At 33.0% G+C, this 18,407-nt stretch overlaps 2 protein-coding genes across 9 annotated transcripts; both read right to left on the bottom strand.

The window, feature by feature from the left end:
• Positions 1–398: 398 nt before the first annotated feature.
• LOC110698160 (phosphatidate cytidylyltransferase, mitochondrial-like) lies at positions 399–13,985 on the bottom strand. Of its 8 annotated transcripts, none has more exons than XM_021875588.1 (12): positions 13,255–13,985; positions 8,533–9,786; positions 8,359–8,415; positions 8,200–8,262; positions 8,051–8,119; positions 7,845–7,937; positions 7,651–7,755; positions 5,465–5,542; positions 4,560–4,688; positions 1,466–1,568; positions 855–1,010; positions 399–760 (listed from the first exon to the last, which is right to left on the bottom strand). In XM_021875588.1, exons 2-12 carry the CDS (start codon positions 8,638–8,640, stop codon positions 750–752), a joined length of 972 nt encoding a protein of 323 aa, XP_021731280.1. In that variant the 5' UTR covers positions 8,641–9,786; positions 13,255–13,985; the 3' UTR covers positions 399–749. The 8 variants fall into 8 exon arrangements, with proteins under 8 accessions (XP_021731280.1, XP_021731260.1, XP_021731265.1 ...); XM_021875568.1 differs by having other exon boundaries at positions 399–1,010; positions 8,533–8,647; positions 9,516–9,786; positions 13,255–13,984; XM_021875573.1 differs by having other exon boundaries at positions 399–1,010; positions 8,533–9,597; positions 9,679–9,786; positions 13,255–13,984.
• A 287-nt stretch (positions 13,986–14,272) lies between these two features.
• On the bottom strand, positions 14,273–16,420 carry LOC110697272 (tetraspanin-8-like). Its single transcript, XM_021874639.1, has 2 exons — positions 15,879–16,420; positions 14,273–14,912 (listed from the first exon to the last, which is right to left on the bottom strand). The coding sequence occupies exons 1-2, from the start codon at positions 16,389–16,391 to the stop codon at positions 14,610–14,612; spliced, it is 816 nt and encodes a 271-aa protein (XP_021730331.1). The 5' UTR covers positions 16,392–16,420; the 3' UTR covers positions 14,273–14,609.
• Positions 16,421–18,407: the final 1,987 nt, after the last annotated feature.

The raw sequence follows: 18,407 nt of genomic DNA, 5'->3' as shown, positions 1-18,407 counted from the left end.
ACAGGCTAATTGTAATTACCAGGATCTTACCAAAATTAAGTACAAAGTTATAGACCAAAAGAGATACTCCAACGCTAATGACTTCAAAGAACACAATAAGAGCTTGATAGCCCTTCAGAGATACTATGTGCTCGTCACAGTTGTCATACTCATCATGTTCGCTCGCATCATCTTCTTTATCAGCATCATCAGAATTTTCAAGAAAGAGTAATATATAGACCTAATTTACGTTCTGACCCTTCAAATTTTTGCAACTCATTTGATTAGTTAAATCTAATCATGAAAAACAATAAACATTACGAGTATTTAACATAAAATGTTTATGTAAACCTAACATCAAATGGGTAGGGCAATCAACTTGTAGGGCACAACCTAATAAAGTGTAGAGCACAACCTTGTAGGGCAATCAACTTTTGGCTAAAAAGAGCTATAGAATAATTCATCCAGTCACCAATTATCAACAAAATTAGACTTATCTTACAATTGCAGCGATGTAAAAAGCCAAAGAACGAAGCTAAATTTTTATCAGTTAAAAACTGCTACAAACAGTGTTAAGCCTTCTAGATATTGTATAGCAAAATTTCCTATTCTCTATCAAAGATGGACTCGTTTCTCTATAATCTTAACCTATGCACACTAATCTTAGTTTCTCAAAGATCCCATCAAGGCAAGTACCATGATCGTATAGTTCCAATCAGCTCCAATTTGACTTGTGAAGAGTGCTGGTGCAGTGGTGTTGAAGACAACCTTCAGTATGTTGCTGGTCACAAATTCGTAGAAGCCAAAATGGTCAGATTACATTACAGTAGTTGATCAATCTTAAAGCCAGGACTTCCAAGCCTTCTTCATCTTACTTGAAAGATATCTAGTAGCTCTGACAGCACCTACTGTCAAAACACCAGCAACAGCCTGCCGGACGCTGGAAATCATGACTTTGCGTCTTATAATCTTTTCCAGGCAATTTGCTGCCTCGGCTCTGGATTTTATTACAGCTTCATAAGCATCTTGACCTGTGGATATATGAAAAATAAGAGTAGACAGTTAACGACAGACGCAGAAGAGTAAAAGATAAAAAATACCCAAAAAAAAATGAAAAGAAGCTTCTTCCCCTGGTTCAGGCGAAGGTGAAGCTTTGTCTTTGCCCGGCCCAAGCAAAACCAAAAATTACAGGCCAGTATCTAACGGGGAAGAACAGGGGTTGGTGTTGGATTAAGGGTGATTTAGCAATTTACTTTTCTGCACTTTGTTTTCTACTACAATTATTAGTAATGAAAATTTATACGGAGTACCAAGCAGCATAAAAGCTTTCTAATTAGATGAATATATTGCATTGACATCAAATAAGCCTTGGCTATAAATAATATACCAAGAGAAAGCAAATATATGGAAGGTGAAAAAAAAAAAGACTGTTGCAAATATATGTTAATTGCATGAACCAACAAACAATTAATCATTGGCTTCTTACCAGATTTCAACTTTTGCTGGTCCCCGAGATTCATGCTCATATGGTTTCTCACTGCTTTAGGAAGACGAGAGACAAGGGACTGGACTGCAGGTAAACCACAATCCTGAGATTCAGAACAGCCAATTAGAAACAGAACTATTTAGTATACTTGGTCATCACAAAGAAAGCAGAGTGTCCACATGCTTTCTCCCCTTAAAGTCATTGCTAGTATGGGATATCAACCATCAAACAATAACAACAACAACAACAACAACAGAGTACAGAGAATATTTTTACTTTTTTTTTAAAAAACATTAAGAATTCCTCTATTAACCATCAAGCACCTCTTCTCCTCCTCCCCAAAGAAGAAAGAAAAAGATCTGATTCCACCACAGTAGTGCTGAAACACTGTCCTAGACCAGAAAAGCATTTATTTTCCTATATGTTTGAAAAAGATTAGCAAAAGAAAATGCATCAGAAGGGAGAGCAAGTAAATCAGAATGTTTAAGTGAATCCCCTGGAAACATGCACCAGGTGGTTGGCCAAACTGATGGACAGTCAATGTCATGCAGAAAAATCGCAGCCTTATATAAGAAGCAACCATAATTTCAACAATGTCAACCCAAATTAGAAGCTCCGAGAGAAAACAAAGGCAGGGCCATCTCATGGACTAAGAAGCTTGATGGATGATGAGGCTTGATATTACTTGTGTACAATCAATCACTGATACAGGATTAATACTTTTAGCTGAAAGCAATTGCTGTCTTTTCACTGATACAGGATTAATACTATTAGCTGAAAACAATTGTTATCTATAAGACTATAACTGTTCTCTGCTTATCCATTATCTGTCACTTATGCTAATCACCTGTGATTTGATCATGCCAACATTTGGCTACTTTCTCAAGCAATAAGAAATCACTGATAACTAGAATAAGAATGCTACTGACCACTGGCATGAAGCCCGAAATCTTTAACAGAGTAGCATCAGTTATCATTAGCCTCCAAAGGATACTGCAAGTTTATCTCTTTCAGAAGTATGACTGCATAAAAGCAACCCATTTCATAATTTAAAGAACTGACACCTAGACTTGAAGGCTTGCTCTTAAGCAGGTTTCTAAAACAAAACAAAATAATATTTGGTACAAATTTGAACATATGCCCTATAAATATTTTCTCAGGAATTGCCATTTCTCGATATGAAGGCTTGTTCTTAAGCAGGTTTTTAAACTAAAACAAAATTTGGAACAAATTCGAACATATTCCCTATTAATATTTTCTCCCAAATTATATCAACACTGCTACCAAGATTATTACATGTAAATCCTTGGAGACTAACCTGGGTAACAGTCGGGTCTGTTTTGAGTTGGGCAAGTTCAGGTTTCAACGAGTTTATTTTTCGTAGGATGAAATTTTATGTTCAAGACTCTTCATTTCCAAACGGCTTTTAATCAGGTTTTAGGGTCGAGTCAATTTTTGTTAGGTCTAAACCAGGGATTGTAAAAGGAAACCCTTCATACTCAACAGCACTTTCACCTAGTGGCCAATGTAGTATCCTATTTTACTATGCATAATGAGATTCCCATGCAGAGACCACATTATTTTGTCAATAACCTCCCTCCATCCTGCAATGTTTCCCTACTTGTAATCTATGATTTGACTTATGTTAAATAATTGTGGAATGAAGAGAGTATATCCTTGCATGACAACTAAAATTCTCGGAAAGGTGCAAATCCTTGAACCATGAGCATAAAAACTGCAGTAATATTCCCTTCAGTTGAGCAGGTTAAGTTATAAGTGCGTTGAATTCAGAAACAATTGTGACTAATATACTAAAATAACACAAATCTAATCTTACGAATACCAATTTGTATATAAGCAACTATAGTTAATGGTTGCTAGACCTAATTTTTTTTTTTATCACCAATACATCAATAGCCTTGATAAAAAAAACGAAAATTTCCCATAGGCAGAATAGAAATGGCAGGCAAATTGAAGGAGAAGAATTAGCGTCATCCAGAAACCCTAAAATTTAGTGTACTCTGTAATGTCATTAAAGTTTTGTAAGAAATTATCAGAAGGGTGCTTCTCCTCATTGTCAGTTACAGATTAAAAATAAGTTGACTGACAAATTATTCACTCTAATTGCATAATGAAGCAACCAGAAGGCTTATACAGTCTTCATTGAGGGTTTCAATTATCAGTCCATCAGAAAATTCATTTTCTGGAGCACTAAAAGAAGAAAATAACTGCTGAATGTTGATCTTCAGGTTAACTTTATTGCTGCAATCACATTGAAAAACTAGACTCCCTCAGTGAAATGTGAGAACCACTGTACAAAAAATAGTAATTTTATTTGGAAAATAGCAATTGGAGAATCTCCACTATGCTTGCTCAGTAGCTCGTCAATAATACCTCAGGAGCCATAGACAAGTTCTACACCAACAATAAAATTAAAGCCTTATTCCCAAAAGGATGGGGTCAGCAGCATGAACCAAAAATCTATTTCTGGTGGTCATCCACGAAGATCCTCTTCTTTCGCTCACTTCTACCTAGTGCTACATGCTATTGCAAACCCACTTTCTTTAATTTGTTCTCAAATCCCTCTATCCAAGTCATGTTTGGCCTCCCTTGGGCTTTTGATGTCTCCAAACATTCCACCTTCTTTACTGGTGCATCCTCTGGGGTCAATGCCTTACATGCCCAAACCAACATAGATGAGTTTCCTTTTATCTTATCCTCAAGATACATACATCCAACTTTCCTTTATATATCTACATTCCTAATAACATCCTCAATACTCTTCACTATGAGTCTATGACACTACTACACCAAGAACTAAAAATTATTTCCACAAGGCCAGAGAGGCCACACCAATCTCTTGACATTGCCTCCCCTCTCCCCACTCTCTGTATCATTAATCAGTTTGTCAAGTTCAGCATTCTGTTACCATAGACGTGACCAAAAGAATTTTCCATATGTTGACCAGAAATCTATACATGTTCAGTAAGGTAGCAGCGCACTTATATTGTAATAACAACATTCACATGTTTTCCAAATTACAGATATAAAAGGAATATTGTTTCAGTTGAAAATTTTGGCAGGTTTACTGTACCTGAGTGATATTATTCTGGTGAGCATCAGATGATGAAAACTTTAACAAGTCTTTGGTAGCAAATTCTTCCAAAACTGGCGTATAAATTCCCCTGAACAAATCAAACTGTCCTTGCACAATCTTTCTCACCTGCAGCAAATGGAGAGATGAAAACACAATGTGGATGAGGAAAATAATTGTTCTGAACTAATAAAAGAGGAACTAGTTATAAGTTTACAACATGGTACTAGGAGGCACACACTATCAAGAAGTTAAGGCTAATGACAAGGTAAGTATTAACAAAAAATACTTTGAGGTAGATATGTATGATTTTAAAAGCAAAGAGTACAACAGAAAATCCATGCTGTTTGCCCAGGAGCTTTTGCCAACTAATTACACAGAAACCAGGTACCCCGCAGATAAACTGTTTTCAGCAAACAACTGTGAAATTAATCACATTGGAACTATACCAACAATGTCGTTTAACGGTATAGAAAATTCCATTGAAATGTAAGAAAAAAGATATTTTCCAAATTTCAGACATTCACAAGAAAATTCACTTTAACAAATCTTCATGAAAGCTCAAACAATTTAGTCTTCCAATAAATATGTAAAGAATTTATAAATTAATATTTCCAATACAGAATATAAGGGATAAATATAGAACCAGAAATGCTACCAAAGTAACAAAACAAGATTAAACATAAAGAAGTAGTTTACTCTATGAAAATGGAGTAACAAAGATAAAGCAATAAAACAAGATCAGAAAGAGTTATTTTTAGATAATATCCACCTTTGCTACCAGCTTTCACACACGCATCAAGAACAAATACACTGGAGATTTGTATCACCCAATTAATGGAAACCTTGGAATAAAATTGATGCATACAGTTATGTTCATGAAAAGAGCAAAGCATTGGGCATACCTTATGCCTGTCCTCTGCAAAAAGCATTCGCAAATCACCGTTGTAAGAAAGACTGCAGATTTTTGCATAAAGGTCTTCCTGCGTCAATTCAAAATAAGAATCTAATATCATAACACTAATAAATAAAGCCGGTCTCGCAGGCCAGGCCACGAGACATCGACACCGACACTTGGCATTCCAGTTTTCCGCCAAATGCCAAGTGTCGAGCCACGTAGGCGACAAATAGGTATTATTATGACACATGATGCTAAATAACGAGGTTTGGATAGATTTTTATGGATAAAAATATTGTATAGAGTTTTATTATTGATATACTTCTAACATTTCATAGGTACAAAATTAATCATAACTTTTAATAAATATCTTACTACTCAGTTTTATTTCTATAATAAAATTCGTGTTAACATCCATTTATAATATATTTAATTTATTTTAAAAAATAATATAGAATCAGTGTAAATAAGTTGTAATCGAGAAAAATAATTTTAGTTTTGGTAATAATACTTTTAGTTCAATAATAATAATTTCAGTTCAATATAATAAAAATAATTACAAGTCAATAATAACATAAATATCTTATTTTATACTATTTGAATACTCCTTCCGTCCCAAATTACTCGCAACTTTTTGACTTTTTACACTATTCACACATCTCACTTTGACCATCTTTTTTAGCTATTATATGAAAGCTAGTGTAATCATGTAAGATATTGTTAGGTCTATTTTAATGTATAGTTTCTTAATATAAACTTTTTATAGCTTTTATATAATAAAAGATATGAACGGTCAAACATGTGCATCAGTCAAAATGTAGCAAGTAAAGTGGGACAGAGGGAGTAATTCTTTTTGATAAATTAAATATATTTTTTAAAAAGTACACTATTATATAAATAAGCGATATGATATCGTATGTCTAAATGTCCTACATTATCAAAAAGAACCGTATTTAACATTCAAGCCAAAAAGTTTATACTAAAATTTTATCAACCATTTGGGCATCGCCTGGGCACAAAACTAGTATATATAGGGGAGTTTTTTCCCAATATTTTAGAGAGCCACGTAAGATTTTAATTTTTTAAAAATTATTAGAGCACCATGTAGGATTAGTCTTTGTAGAGCGTTACGTACAGGATTATGCCAAGTAGGAATACTATTTTAAAGCGCCACGTAGGATTAAAATTAAATATTTAAATTTATTATAAAAATAAAATATTATCATTTAAAATTGAAAATTTTATCTAAGAGAAAATAAACAATTTATTTTATTTCGTATCATACAAAAATACTATTAAACTTAAAAAATGAAATTCACTTTCAATTGTTTTTTTAAAAAAAAAATTGGATTAAATAAAAAAAATAATGAAAAATGAGAAGTGATTATAATAAAATATTTTTTAAAAAAGATACTAATAAAATATCAGTTTTGAATTCAATGGAAAAAATAAGATAAAATCTTCAATTGATTTAAAAAAAAAATAGGATTAAATAAAAAAAAATAATGAAATATGAGAAGTGATTATAATAAAATATTTTTTTAAAAAAATACTAATAAAAAATATCAGTTTTGAGTTAGATACAAAAAATAAGAAAAAATCATTAAATCTAAAATATATCCTTTTTCTTTTTCCAGCAAAAAAAAAAACTGTTCATCATTTTTCATTTATTCAGCTAAAAGATTAAGTTCTACGTTAATAAAACTTATCATATCTAATAAACTTTATCACCACTTTGAATCCGGTATTTTTTCAATCCTACATAAATCATCTCATGTTCCACACAAATAAACGTAAAACTTTAGAATTTGAACACCATGAAATTCTTGAATGCAATGCATAGTGATCATAATTAAAAAGTCAGCCATAACTTATAAGTGTTAATTTTGCAAGGATGTTAATTTTGCAATTCAAAGGGGCGGGCTTAATTACGCAACTTATCAATTGGCACGATCAACAATTGATTTACAAAGGATGATGAAAGCCTGGAAGATTTAGAATTTGTTTGTATGTGTGAACCTTAATTATATAAGATTAAAAAATAGTAATATTATGTATTAATATTTTGTTATTTTGATTAAATATTAAATGTTAAGTTTAACTATGAATAAAACCCGTGCATCACACGTGTTTAAATCTAGTATATTCATACACAAGTACTAAGAAGCAGAACCAGATTCCACAATATCATACCTGAGTGAAGTTGGAAGGTAAAAGCAGTAAAGCAGCTGAGGTTGCAGCTCTTAAATTAAAAGAGTTTAGATTCTCAACATCCAAGCTATCTACAAGAATATGGACCTGTAAACGAAGAACACTTTTCCATTTCAATTTTATTATGAGGAAAGTGCACAACATATGAAACTTGTACATTTTAATTATAAACATACAGGCTTTTGTAGACGACCGCTGAAGTAAAATGTTTCCCAGTTCAGTATATCTTCAACCAAGTCATGCATTCTGACTACGCCATACTTAAATGTCTGCCATTGTTAAAAGAAGACATATGTATGAGTCACTAAGAAACCTGTGCTATAAAGCTAACACTCCAAAATTAACTTATCCATGTTACAACAACTGACCAATAGTCCAATACCTTGTTATTCCAAGAAACAAAAGGGTTGAAGTGCACCCCTACACCAATTTTGTCTGCAACTCCAGTAATCTGATGAAGCAATATTTAGCAACTCTACTCCACCATAGAAAGTGAATTTTGTGATAGATGGATAAAGTAAAAGGAAGCACCAGTTTCGCACCACCAAGGTCCGCCATCCATGAGGCATAATGATTCCTATTCATCTTCAAGTTCTTCATCCCAAAAGATGGTACTGATTTCAGAATTTGGCACAAAAGCACAATCATTTACCAATTAATCTACTGAGAAAGCTTGCAATTTAAGCCTACCTGCAAGTGCCATTCAACAGGATCTCGGACGCCAAGAATGTAATCAATCATCCGAGACTATTGATTTAGACATTAAGACAAGAGGATAAATAAAAGTTAGTCATCCTACAATGGCCAATGAAACATAACTTTACTTACAGAAATCATTATATTTCAGATAGCATCTGAAAGAACCTGATCATGATTGTTTGGATGAAGAGTTGAGCCGTAAACACAACAAAATTCCACTGGAGGGAGTATAGTGAGTAAACCACTGAGCTCTTCCCTTTTCTTCTCATCCATTAGTTACCTGACAACACATATAACTCGTGACATAACAAGTTGTTAATATCAACATAAACACGGAAACACGTAATGTCATACTTCACAATCACCAAGAAGGTCATGAATACTGAAAAGCAAAGAATATAAGTGGGGAAAAAACTTCTGAACTGCAAAGACTAAGCTAAGAACAACCGCTCACAAGCTTTGAAGGAAGACAGTGAAGGATGCATAAAAAGCCTCCTCATAGATACTGACATAACAATTTTAGTGTAACCTAAGCCATAATGTATTAAGGATGACAAGCATAATATAAAGCTTAAAATAACAACAATCAACACGTGATTTTGTCATCAACTTCGAAAAAGCACTAGATAAAATTGAGGCTTCGTAAGCTCGCCTTTGCAATCAAACCATTTTTTAAAAAAATCATTGAAATTCCATATTGCAAATACTTTCATCTTGTTACCCAATTGTCCTGCAAACTGTTTCAATCATAATTTCCTTTATAATATCGAATCAATCATGATTGCAAAATGTTCAATCCCACTTCGAATTCGGGTTACGAAAATTAGAATGACTAGGTAAATTAAACCCACTAAACCATATATTCTAATTTTCATAGTTGACAAAAATTAAATTTCATTCTCAAACGTGATTTGAATATTTCATGCAAAACCCTTAAAGGTTAAGCATAGGTAACAATACCTAAATTAGTTGGTAAAATCAGTCCACAATACCTAAATTAAGTAACTAAGACAGCAGCAATAGTAATGAGAGGTATGAACATGCCTTTAATTAGCAATTGAACTGAAACAAATTCAATAGAAAATGAAAACACAATTTACGTTCAAAATTACAAGTAAAGAACAATGCATAAATTGAAATAAGCTAACCTCAAATTTTACGCTGTAATTAGCAATTGTACTCCTATTATCCTTTGATTTTGGTTCCTAATTAGTAATTACACTTGAATGGCTGCTAATTGAGCAGTAATAAATTCAAATAATAAGAGAGAAGTTTGACAAAGAAGACAATGGTGGTGATAGGATTGCTTACGCAGGTGGCAGACGGCAGATGGCAGACGGCGATGGTGACGGCGGTGGTGACGAGTGTGAGAGTTGTTTTTTCTTTTTGTGGAATTATCAGAGCCTCGGAGGTGTTGAACTGTTGACACGAGAATTTATTTATTTTTGTTAAGTGCTATGTTTTGGCCAACACAATTGTCAACGCGATTACACAAGTAATATTTTCAGAGGAAGTAGAAATGGAGGAATGTTATGTATTTATTGGTACATAACATGATAATTCGTAAATATTTTAAAAATTAACATTGCTACCACTGAGATGTGAAATGTATCAATATTATTACAATAGTATTGTAAATAGTTGAAATTACACTAAAGATTATTAAAATGATATACTTTTGAAGCTAATATATGTACCACTAGGTTGTGAAATTATGCCATTGGAGTGTAATGGTATAATAGTAGTTGTAATGGTATTAAAATGACTATAGTGGTACAAAAAAACCTGAAAATTAAAGTGATAATATGTGGTTCCATCACCTTTTTGTTGTACTAAGTTACCATTATGCCCCTGTTATGTAACCAATAAGTACATAACTTTTCTCCCTTTAAAATGCCTCATATTTTTAAGGAAAAAGCTAACGAACGTCTCGGGGCGTTAAATAAAATAACTAAAAGTAAAGATAATAAATTTAAATGAACATTAATTACACCGATTTACGCGTGATTTTGGCATGCTTTTCTAAATGCTTATTTAACGCTCAGGGGACGTTCGTTAGCAAAATCCTATTTTAATTATCAATAAATATATATTATAAGGAAAATGCTATATATATAATAGCCCTAAGGGCTATGAATAAGAAGCTAAATGAGAAAAGCATTAGTGAAATTTATTTATTAATTACACTGATTTGCACGTGATTTTGTCAGGCATTTCTAAATTAATAGAAGTACCAAATTAGAAAAGACATTTAATGTTTGTTTGTAGTCCTAGATATTTGGCGCGAACTATCTAATATCTATACATTTAGGTGTTGTTTGTTTGACATGGGAATTTACTTCCCATGGGAATTAAATACCTACATCCAATTCCTAGGAATTGTCTAAACTTGTTTGGTTGGGATGAAAGAAGTTGCAAATCATGGGAACTTTGACTTACCTAGGGGGGGTTAGGTAATTAACTTCCCATGTTTTGTGGGAAGTCACAATTCCCATGAATTTGCAATTCCCACATTTACACTTTTTATTGTCAACCAAACAACTCATCCAATTTCCAATACCCATGATTTTCCACTTCCCCCAATTTTCTTTGTGCAACCAAACAAGCCCTGAAAATTTGAGATGTTTGATTGTGTTTGATCATGTATCATACTCAAACATTAGTTAAAGTATATGAATAGTGGAAAATCAATTTGAGGCAAATTTTCCATATATAAATGGTGCTTTGTTTAAAATTTATATGGAGTTGTAGCATGTGTTTATTTAGTCCAATTTTGGAATTTGTGTGTTCATTGTGCATAAGTGGATGAAATTTATTCATTATGTGCATGAGTTGAAACAACACTCTCTCTATGTTTTGAGGTAGCTCATCATTGTGAATGGTGACTTGTGAGTTTGAGGCTCATCTCTCTTTCAAGTCACTGACCGTCTCGGCACACAAGCCCAATGATAAAGAAGAAGATGACAAGTGTTAAAAATTTTACATTTTCATTTAATTTTTTACCCAAATTTAGCATAAAATATTTTTTTAATTGTAATGTAGTGAGCTAGCTCACCATTGTGGAAAAAATAAAAGGGTGACACATAACAGTGACTCAAGTTAATAGAATATGATGAGAAAGAGTTAAAAGTGGATAGGGAAATCATGGAGTTAATAGAAATACAAGGTACTAATATTTACCAAAAGTTGCAGGGAAGGTACTGAAGTTTGTTTTGTTGCAGATAAGGTACTGAAATGAGTTTTCAGGAAAAATTACCTACTATAACTGGTTTCTAAGTAAAAAAAAAGGAAAATGATATCTTCTGACATTAATAAGGGAAGGTACTAACGGGGCGTTTGGTTTGAGGGATGGAAATAAGACGGATAAGAAGGGAGGATAAAGATAGGGGATTAATAGGTGGAACAAGGATAAATAATTTTTATCCCATGTTTGATAAGTATGGAAAACAAATTAGGGATAAATAATAAGGGAAGGTACTGAAGTTTTAACTAAACTAATACCAAATCAATTAAAAAAAATTATCTCTCCTCCATGAAAGACCAACCTCCAAAACCCCTCAAATAACTCATCTGATTTTCGCTCATTTCCTCCTCAAATCAAACTCCTCTAACTCCCACCTTACCGCAGCACAGATTTCGAAGTTCACCATAATTGGCTTTGAAGTTTTAAAAAAACAAAAACAAAAACAAATTTATTCCACCATTTTTTCAGTGACAAGGAGGATGCATTGAAGTGTTTTTGGTGAAATTACTGAGCATCAAGAAGCATCAAACACCACCCCCTCTGGAATTGATAATCCTTCATCTTCATTCGTCAGTGAATTTGGGGAAAATTCTTCAATTTTAGGGTTTGATTCTTCATCATAATTACATTGATTTTTATTAATTAATTAACTCATCAAATTGATTTTATTATACGAACTCAATTTCTTGTTGGATTTGAGTGATTAAAATTGAAAAATCGGATTGTTAATATGGTGAAAGAATGGTTGAGGAGCGAGAAAAGTGATGGACATTGGTCCTAGCATAGGAGAGAGAATGAAAATGGTAATGGTTTGGCGGTGGAGGCTTTAGCAATGGCTTTCAAGGTTTCTTCATCATCAACAAATTCATGGTCGCCATCTTCGTCTTCTTCCTCGCCTTCGTGTGAATAAGGGTAAGGGAAGGAGAATTCGGGGAAAGGAGTGGAAGATGGTGGGGATGGCTCCGGCGAACGGGAATGGGTGGGGGGCCCATTGGGCGGGCCAGTGCGGGTCATTAGCGGGGCGGGTCGATTACGGGTCATGATGAATATTTAGTGGGTCAGGGTTAGGGTTGAGGTAAAAGTGAAACGGGCTATTAACGGGCCTAAAAGTAAATTTGTAAGGGGTATGCAGATTTAATTTCACCTTGAGATAGTCGAGTCAATAACTTTATATATACTCCGTATATTTTTTGGTGTTATTAATATTGCACGGTTTATTTTCATATGAGTATTTATAACTGTATAATTTATTTTTGGTAACATGCATTGGCTTTTTTGTACAAAAATTTTAATTTTACATTCATTTCGTCAATGTAAGTCTATAAGAGAAATAGTATAATTGCAAATGTAATTGTATAAGAGAGATAGTATTATTGCAAAATGATTAATTATATTTCCTTGTTCGAGCAAACTTTCTGCTCATAATTTTATTTCCTTGTTCAATCAAACTTTCTAATCATTAATAAAATCAGAAACAATTTCACAATCCTAAAATTTTAAGGTCGCAAATAATAAACGTAAATTCAATTACTCAAATTGAACTCAGAACTCAAGAAACTCACAATCCAATCCCTAAAAACGGAACTCAAATCAATTCCAAAAAGCACCTTTCATAAACTATCAAAAATCAAAATTTCAAATACCTCGAATAGAACGAAGAAGACTGGCACAAAACACTAAGCGCTGTTCGCTACATCAGAGTGGGAGACGGCAGTCGGAAGTACGGCGGAGAAGGCGGTGGCCAGCGATTGTGGAGCGACGGAGGAGAAGAAATCGTGAGAGTGGCCGGCGATTCAGGTTCATGCTATCGTGAAGAGAGAAAGCAGAGAAGCGGCTTCAATGGAGAACTCTGAGTGCGCTTCAATGGAGGAGAGAGAAAGGTATATTAAATCGGAGGTTTTGTTTTTTTTTTTTTTTTTTAATTTGGGTTTTATCTTTTCGGCTCTTTAATTTTCTTTGATATTAATGGGTTGTCAATAAAAGCCCATTATTGACCTTATATCTTAAAGCCCTTTAGTGACCCTGTCCACTAAAATTTTAAAGGGTGAATACCCTTTAAATTTTGACCCGACCCTATTATCAATGAGCAACCCTGTCCATTAACCACCCCTAGGTGGGGCTATTAACTCAGTTGGGGAGAAGGAAGAGAAACGGGATGGATTTTTCTTTTTCGAGGCAACAGCTCAACAATTTTTTTTATTTTTTTTTCGAAACTTTAAAATGAGTTAACCGGTTGGTATAGGTCACCACCAGATTTTTGACCTCCAGCCAAGGTTTGAGTACCTTCTTTACAGCTTCTGAAACTTCAGTACTTTAATTGCAACTTTAGGCAAACATTAGTACCTTGTATTTTACTTTACTCAAAATCGTGAGCCAACCCAACAATGTGGATGCTCTTATGTGCATAAGTTGAATTTTATTCGATAATATTCTCTTATATCTATAGATAGGTACAATAACATTCATTAATATAAACTCTATGGCTTGATTACAACCATTGACATAAAATTGTCTTTATAATGAAATTCTAACAATTCATATGCATTATCTCACCTCTTATCCTATGCCTCAATTTATGTCTCATAAATTCTTACTTTGCTATAGCACCTACATTAACCACGAACCAAAACTAATTTATTTTAAATGTTATTGTTTCAAAACCTAAAGAAAACGGGTATAAGATTAGATAGAACAAAGATTGAGAGAAAAATTAACAGAAATTTAACACTAGAATATATTTATCACATAAACTTTCAAAAATCGACAATGAATAACACAAACTATGACTTATATTAAATAAATCCATCAAATAAATCATTTTCTAAACATAGATACAACTAAATTAACAATTAAAGACACAAACTTACTAATTAACACAATAATCCAACATTTAAAATCCAACCTATAAAATTTAAGAAAAGAAAATACTATTCTATCTATGAACTTAATAAAGCTAAACTATGCTAGAAAACACAACATGAACAAACATGAAGTTAAACTAAGGGTACTTGTTGGAAGAACGATTATAACTATTGCGGATTGCGCAGCAACCAACCATATAAATCACAAAGAGAATGATAAATATGGTGATATTGAAGATCAAGAAATGCCGCCACTCCTCCCTAAGACTGGCTAGTACACCTGCCTTGCAAGACTTGCAATCGTAGCATAACTTATCCTTGTCGTTGCTCCATGCATTGCAATCGGAATCCGATGAGGTCGGGCCTGTCTTCGGAACCTCCCAGTAGGTTGCATTCTTAGGGGTAAACCCACATGATGTTGGTGGCTTGCAACAGCTTGACTGACAAAACAAATTCAAGATGTATCACAATTATGAATATATAGTTGCGGCTAAAGAAATGAAACATGTGAGTATGTGACGCAATGATGCATGCAATATAGATTTTGTTAAGGGCTTTTTGTCAGAATCCACTTATTAAAAGTCATTTTTTGTGAGAAACTACATAATAAAAAAAATAAAAAAAATGTTGTGAGAAACTACCTATTAAAACAAAAAATTGTTTTTAAAAGGTAGTTTATAACAAAAAAAAAAAAACCCGTATGTTGCCCAAGTTACTCACTTCACAGTTCACAGGAGTTTGTAATATGCGTTATATTGCGTTCTTCACCCTTAATTAGAAAATTAGTTACATGAACTTGATAGTCCTCATTCACGTCACTAAAAGACCCTAGATGAGCGTAAACAATCTAACACATAGTTGACTTGTTACGTCGAAGTTGTACAAAGACAGTAAATTCAACAAATGAAAATGTTGTTGTACCATAAAGCGCGGATGTTACAAGACTACAAGAGCAAGAGTAAAAAAATGCAAAGATTAAATTTCATCACTAACCAAATGAGCCATGTCCGAGATTCTTACATATAACAATGACATACATATATTTTTTTTCTCATGATTTGGTTATTGATGAAATTTAATTTTTTTGGTACAACATATATAAACAATCAATATTGTACCAAAAAAATGAGATCTTTTATCTTATTGCAAATTTAGGAAGAAATATACAAATTATTTAACTCCTTTTTTTCCTGAGGAAATCTTCAACTTTATTTACTCTAGATTTATAAACAAAAATCTTATTATTATATTTTATTATATTGTTGTTTATCATGTTTAGTGATAATAATGAGAAGACACAAGATTACCAACAAAAATCCGTAATTTTCATGGTGTTGGAGTACTATCTAATGATTGAACAAAAAAGAATGATAACATCACTCACAAAACTTAAAAAGTACAATTACCTGAATTGGAGACAAGTTTTTCTTGAAAAATTCAAGGCCTTGATTAGTATATACACGATCCAACGACGCACAAACTTTACTATCAACCAAACAACTCCGAATTTGAACCCAATTCTTAGTATTAACAACATTCCTTTGCAACCAATGGTTAAAATCACCCACCCTATACTCCTGAAACCCGACACCGGACACTGCTTTTCCGGCACCCTTATTCGTGACCATAAACACGAAGCCCGTAAAAATAACCCAACCTATCATAATAACAACCACGGAAACAACATATATCCAAAGAAGAAAAGGAATTTGACACCATGAACCAATCATTCCTAGTAAAGAAATAGTAAGAAGAATTAATCCTATTATGAGAATAGGCCATTCTACCATTTGTTGACAATGTGTTGGACTTCCATTGATGAAAAAGTGTAGGTAAATAAATATGGCTATTGCTAATAATGAAAGGATTGTTGTTAGGATGTTTAGGGTTGTGATTACTATGTTGCTTAACTTTGCCATTGTTGTTTAACGTTGCTAATGATGATTATGAATGTAACTATGAAAGTTTTGAGAATGTAGAAATTTTGTACTATAAATATGGATCAAAAGAAAGAATTAAGGGGTTTTTAGTTGTAGAGAATGTGGGGGTCATGGGTTAGACTGAAACTGTTTATGGAAGAAAAAAACGGTTTAGTTTTATAAATTTTTTTTAAATAACTTTAATCTTATTTTTTAAAGGTTATGTTGTTGTAAAATGACGAAATTAACCCTGATTAATTTATCAATAATAACCAATCACAATTCCAGATTCAAATATTCAATGCATGTTTAAAATGCTATTAGTTGGGAATAATCATTTTATTATCATAGTAAAATAAACATTATTTACATCGATAGATGTGTGATTTTGACATGCATTTCAAACCTATTTTCTCTATTTTTTAGTTGACACCTTTTTATTATCACGCTTGTCAATGCATGTTTTTAACGATTTGTGATTATCAACATTGTAAAATTATAAAAAATAGATATTAATAAAATATTCATCGAGACGGTTCAAAAAAATCGCACATGACTATATTTCATCGTATCTATAAATCACAAAAGCGAGTAGTATGTGAATAGTGTAAAAGTCTATCGGTGTTAACTAAAAAAACGAAGAAAGTATTATTTTAGGTAATATATTAATTAGTTATTTAATAACACCTCGTCAGCAAAATCCTACAAAATATATTAACTTATTTTTACAAAAAACCATAGGACTTTAGCGGTAGGGAGTAGTATTAACTATAGTTTTCTTAACATACAAATAAGTATATAACCCTTCTGATTTCATTATACCCTTCAAATTATAAATCAATGGCTGACTTAAGACGGATTTGTGGACGGAGATCTTAGCAAGGCTGCCGGCGAAAAGCCTAATGAGATTGAGGTGTGTTTGTAAAACCTGGTGTTCATTAATTGATTCATCTGATTTCATTGTCATGCATCTTCAAATTTACAACAATAAACGCAAGAATTTGATAGCCGTGGATTACTTTGAATCTAGCATTCATAGTATCGACACATTCAGAAAAATCGATATACTTTACGAAACTCTTATTGAGTTGTTATGGATTATTTTGGTTGAAAGCCTATACTAAAAATGAAACCTATGACTTAGTATTATATAATCCTTGTATTCGAAAGTCGTTGGTGATTCCCCCTTGTCCTGTTTCTAATACCATACTTTATCGGCTAGGTTTCGCTCCGTCTACTAATGATTATAAGTTGCTTGCTTTAGGGTATTCTAAGTTTCCCGAGTTTATGATCGCGGTTTATTCGATAATGATAACTTTTGGAGGATCAAAGATGGGTTGGATGTCCACAATCGAGCCTTGGGCCTTATAATGTTCGTGGCTTACGGACTCATCTTATATCGTTTGATTTTGATTCCGAGGAAATTAACTTTGTGGATTTGCCTGATGCTCTTAAACAAACAAGTCTCATCAAAATTTGCTTTGTCCTCGATGAGTCTATAGCAGTTTTCAGTATGTCATCTGATCGTACCTGCATATGGGTTTTGGTCGAGGATGGAGGGGATAAATCATGCCGCCTGTGGTATACCAGAGATGCAAATTTAGAAGCTCTTCAGTTTCTTACAAGTAGTAAACGTGTTACAGGAATTGTCAATGAAGAAAATAATACACTTCTGGTACATCATTTTATCAGTCCTAGCTGTTATGGAATGTGTTCTTATAATTTTAGAAGTCATCAGATACAACAATTGGAAAAGTATAATTATAATCGTAAATCTTTTGATACTTATGTGGAGACCTTAGTACTGCACAAACAACACAAAGGGGAGATTTGACATCCTTGCGAACCTTGCCACGAGACTGATGAATATGGAACAAGATTGATCCATTTTAGCTCATTAGTTTAACCATAATCCCTCAATTAGTTAGCTATAATGCATTCTTCCCCTTTTGCTAGATGGTACTCGTACTAAAATGTTTCTTTTCGTATAATATTTCAGTGAGTGTTGAATTGGCA

The sequence above is a fragment of the Chenopodium quinoa genome, unplaced genomic scaffold, assembly GCF_001683475.1.
Source record: "Chenopodium quinoa cultivar QQ74 unplaced genomic scaffold, ASM168347v1, whole genome shotgun sequence".
NCBI lineage: Eukaryota > Viridiplantae > Streptophyta > Magnoliopsida > Caryophyllales > Amaranthaceae > Chenopodium > Chenopodium quinoa.
This window is presented reverse-complemented; position numbering and strand designations above follow the sequence as displayed.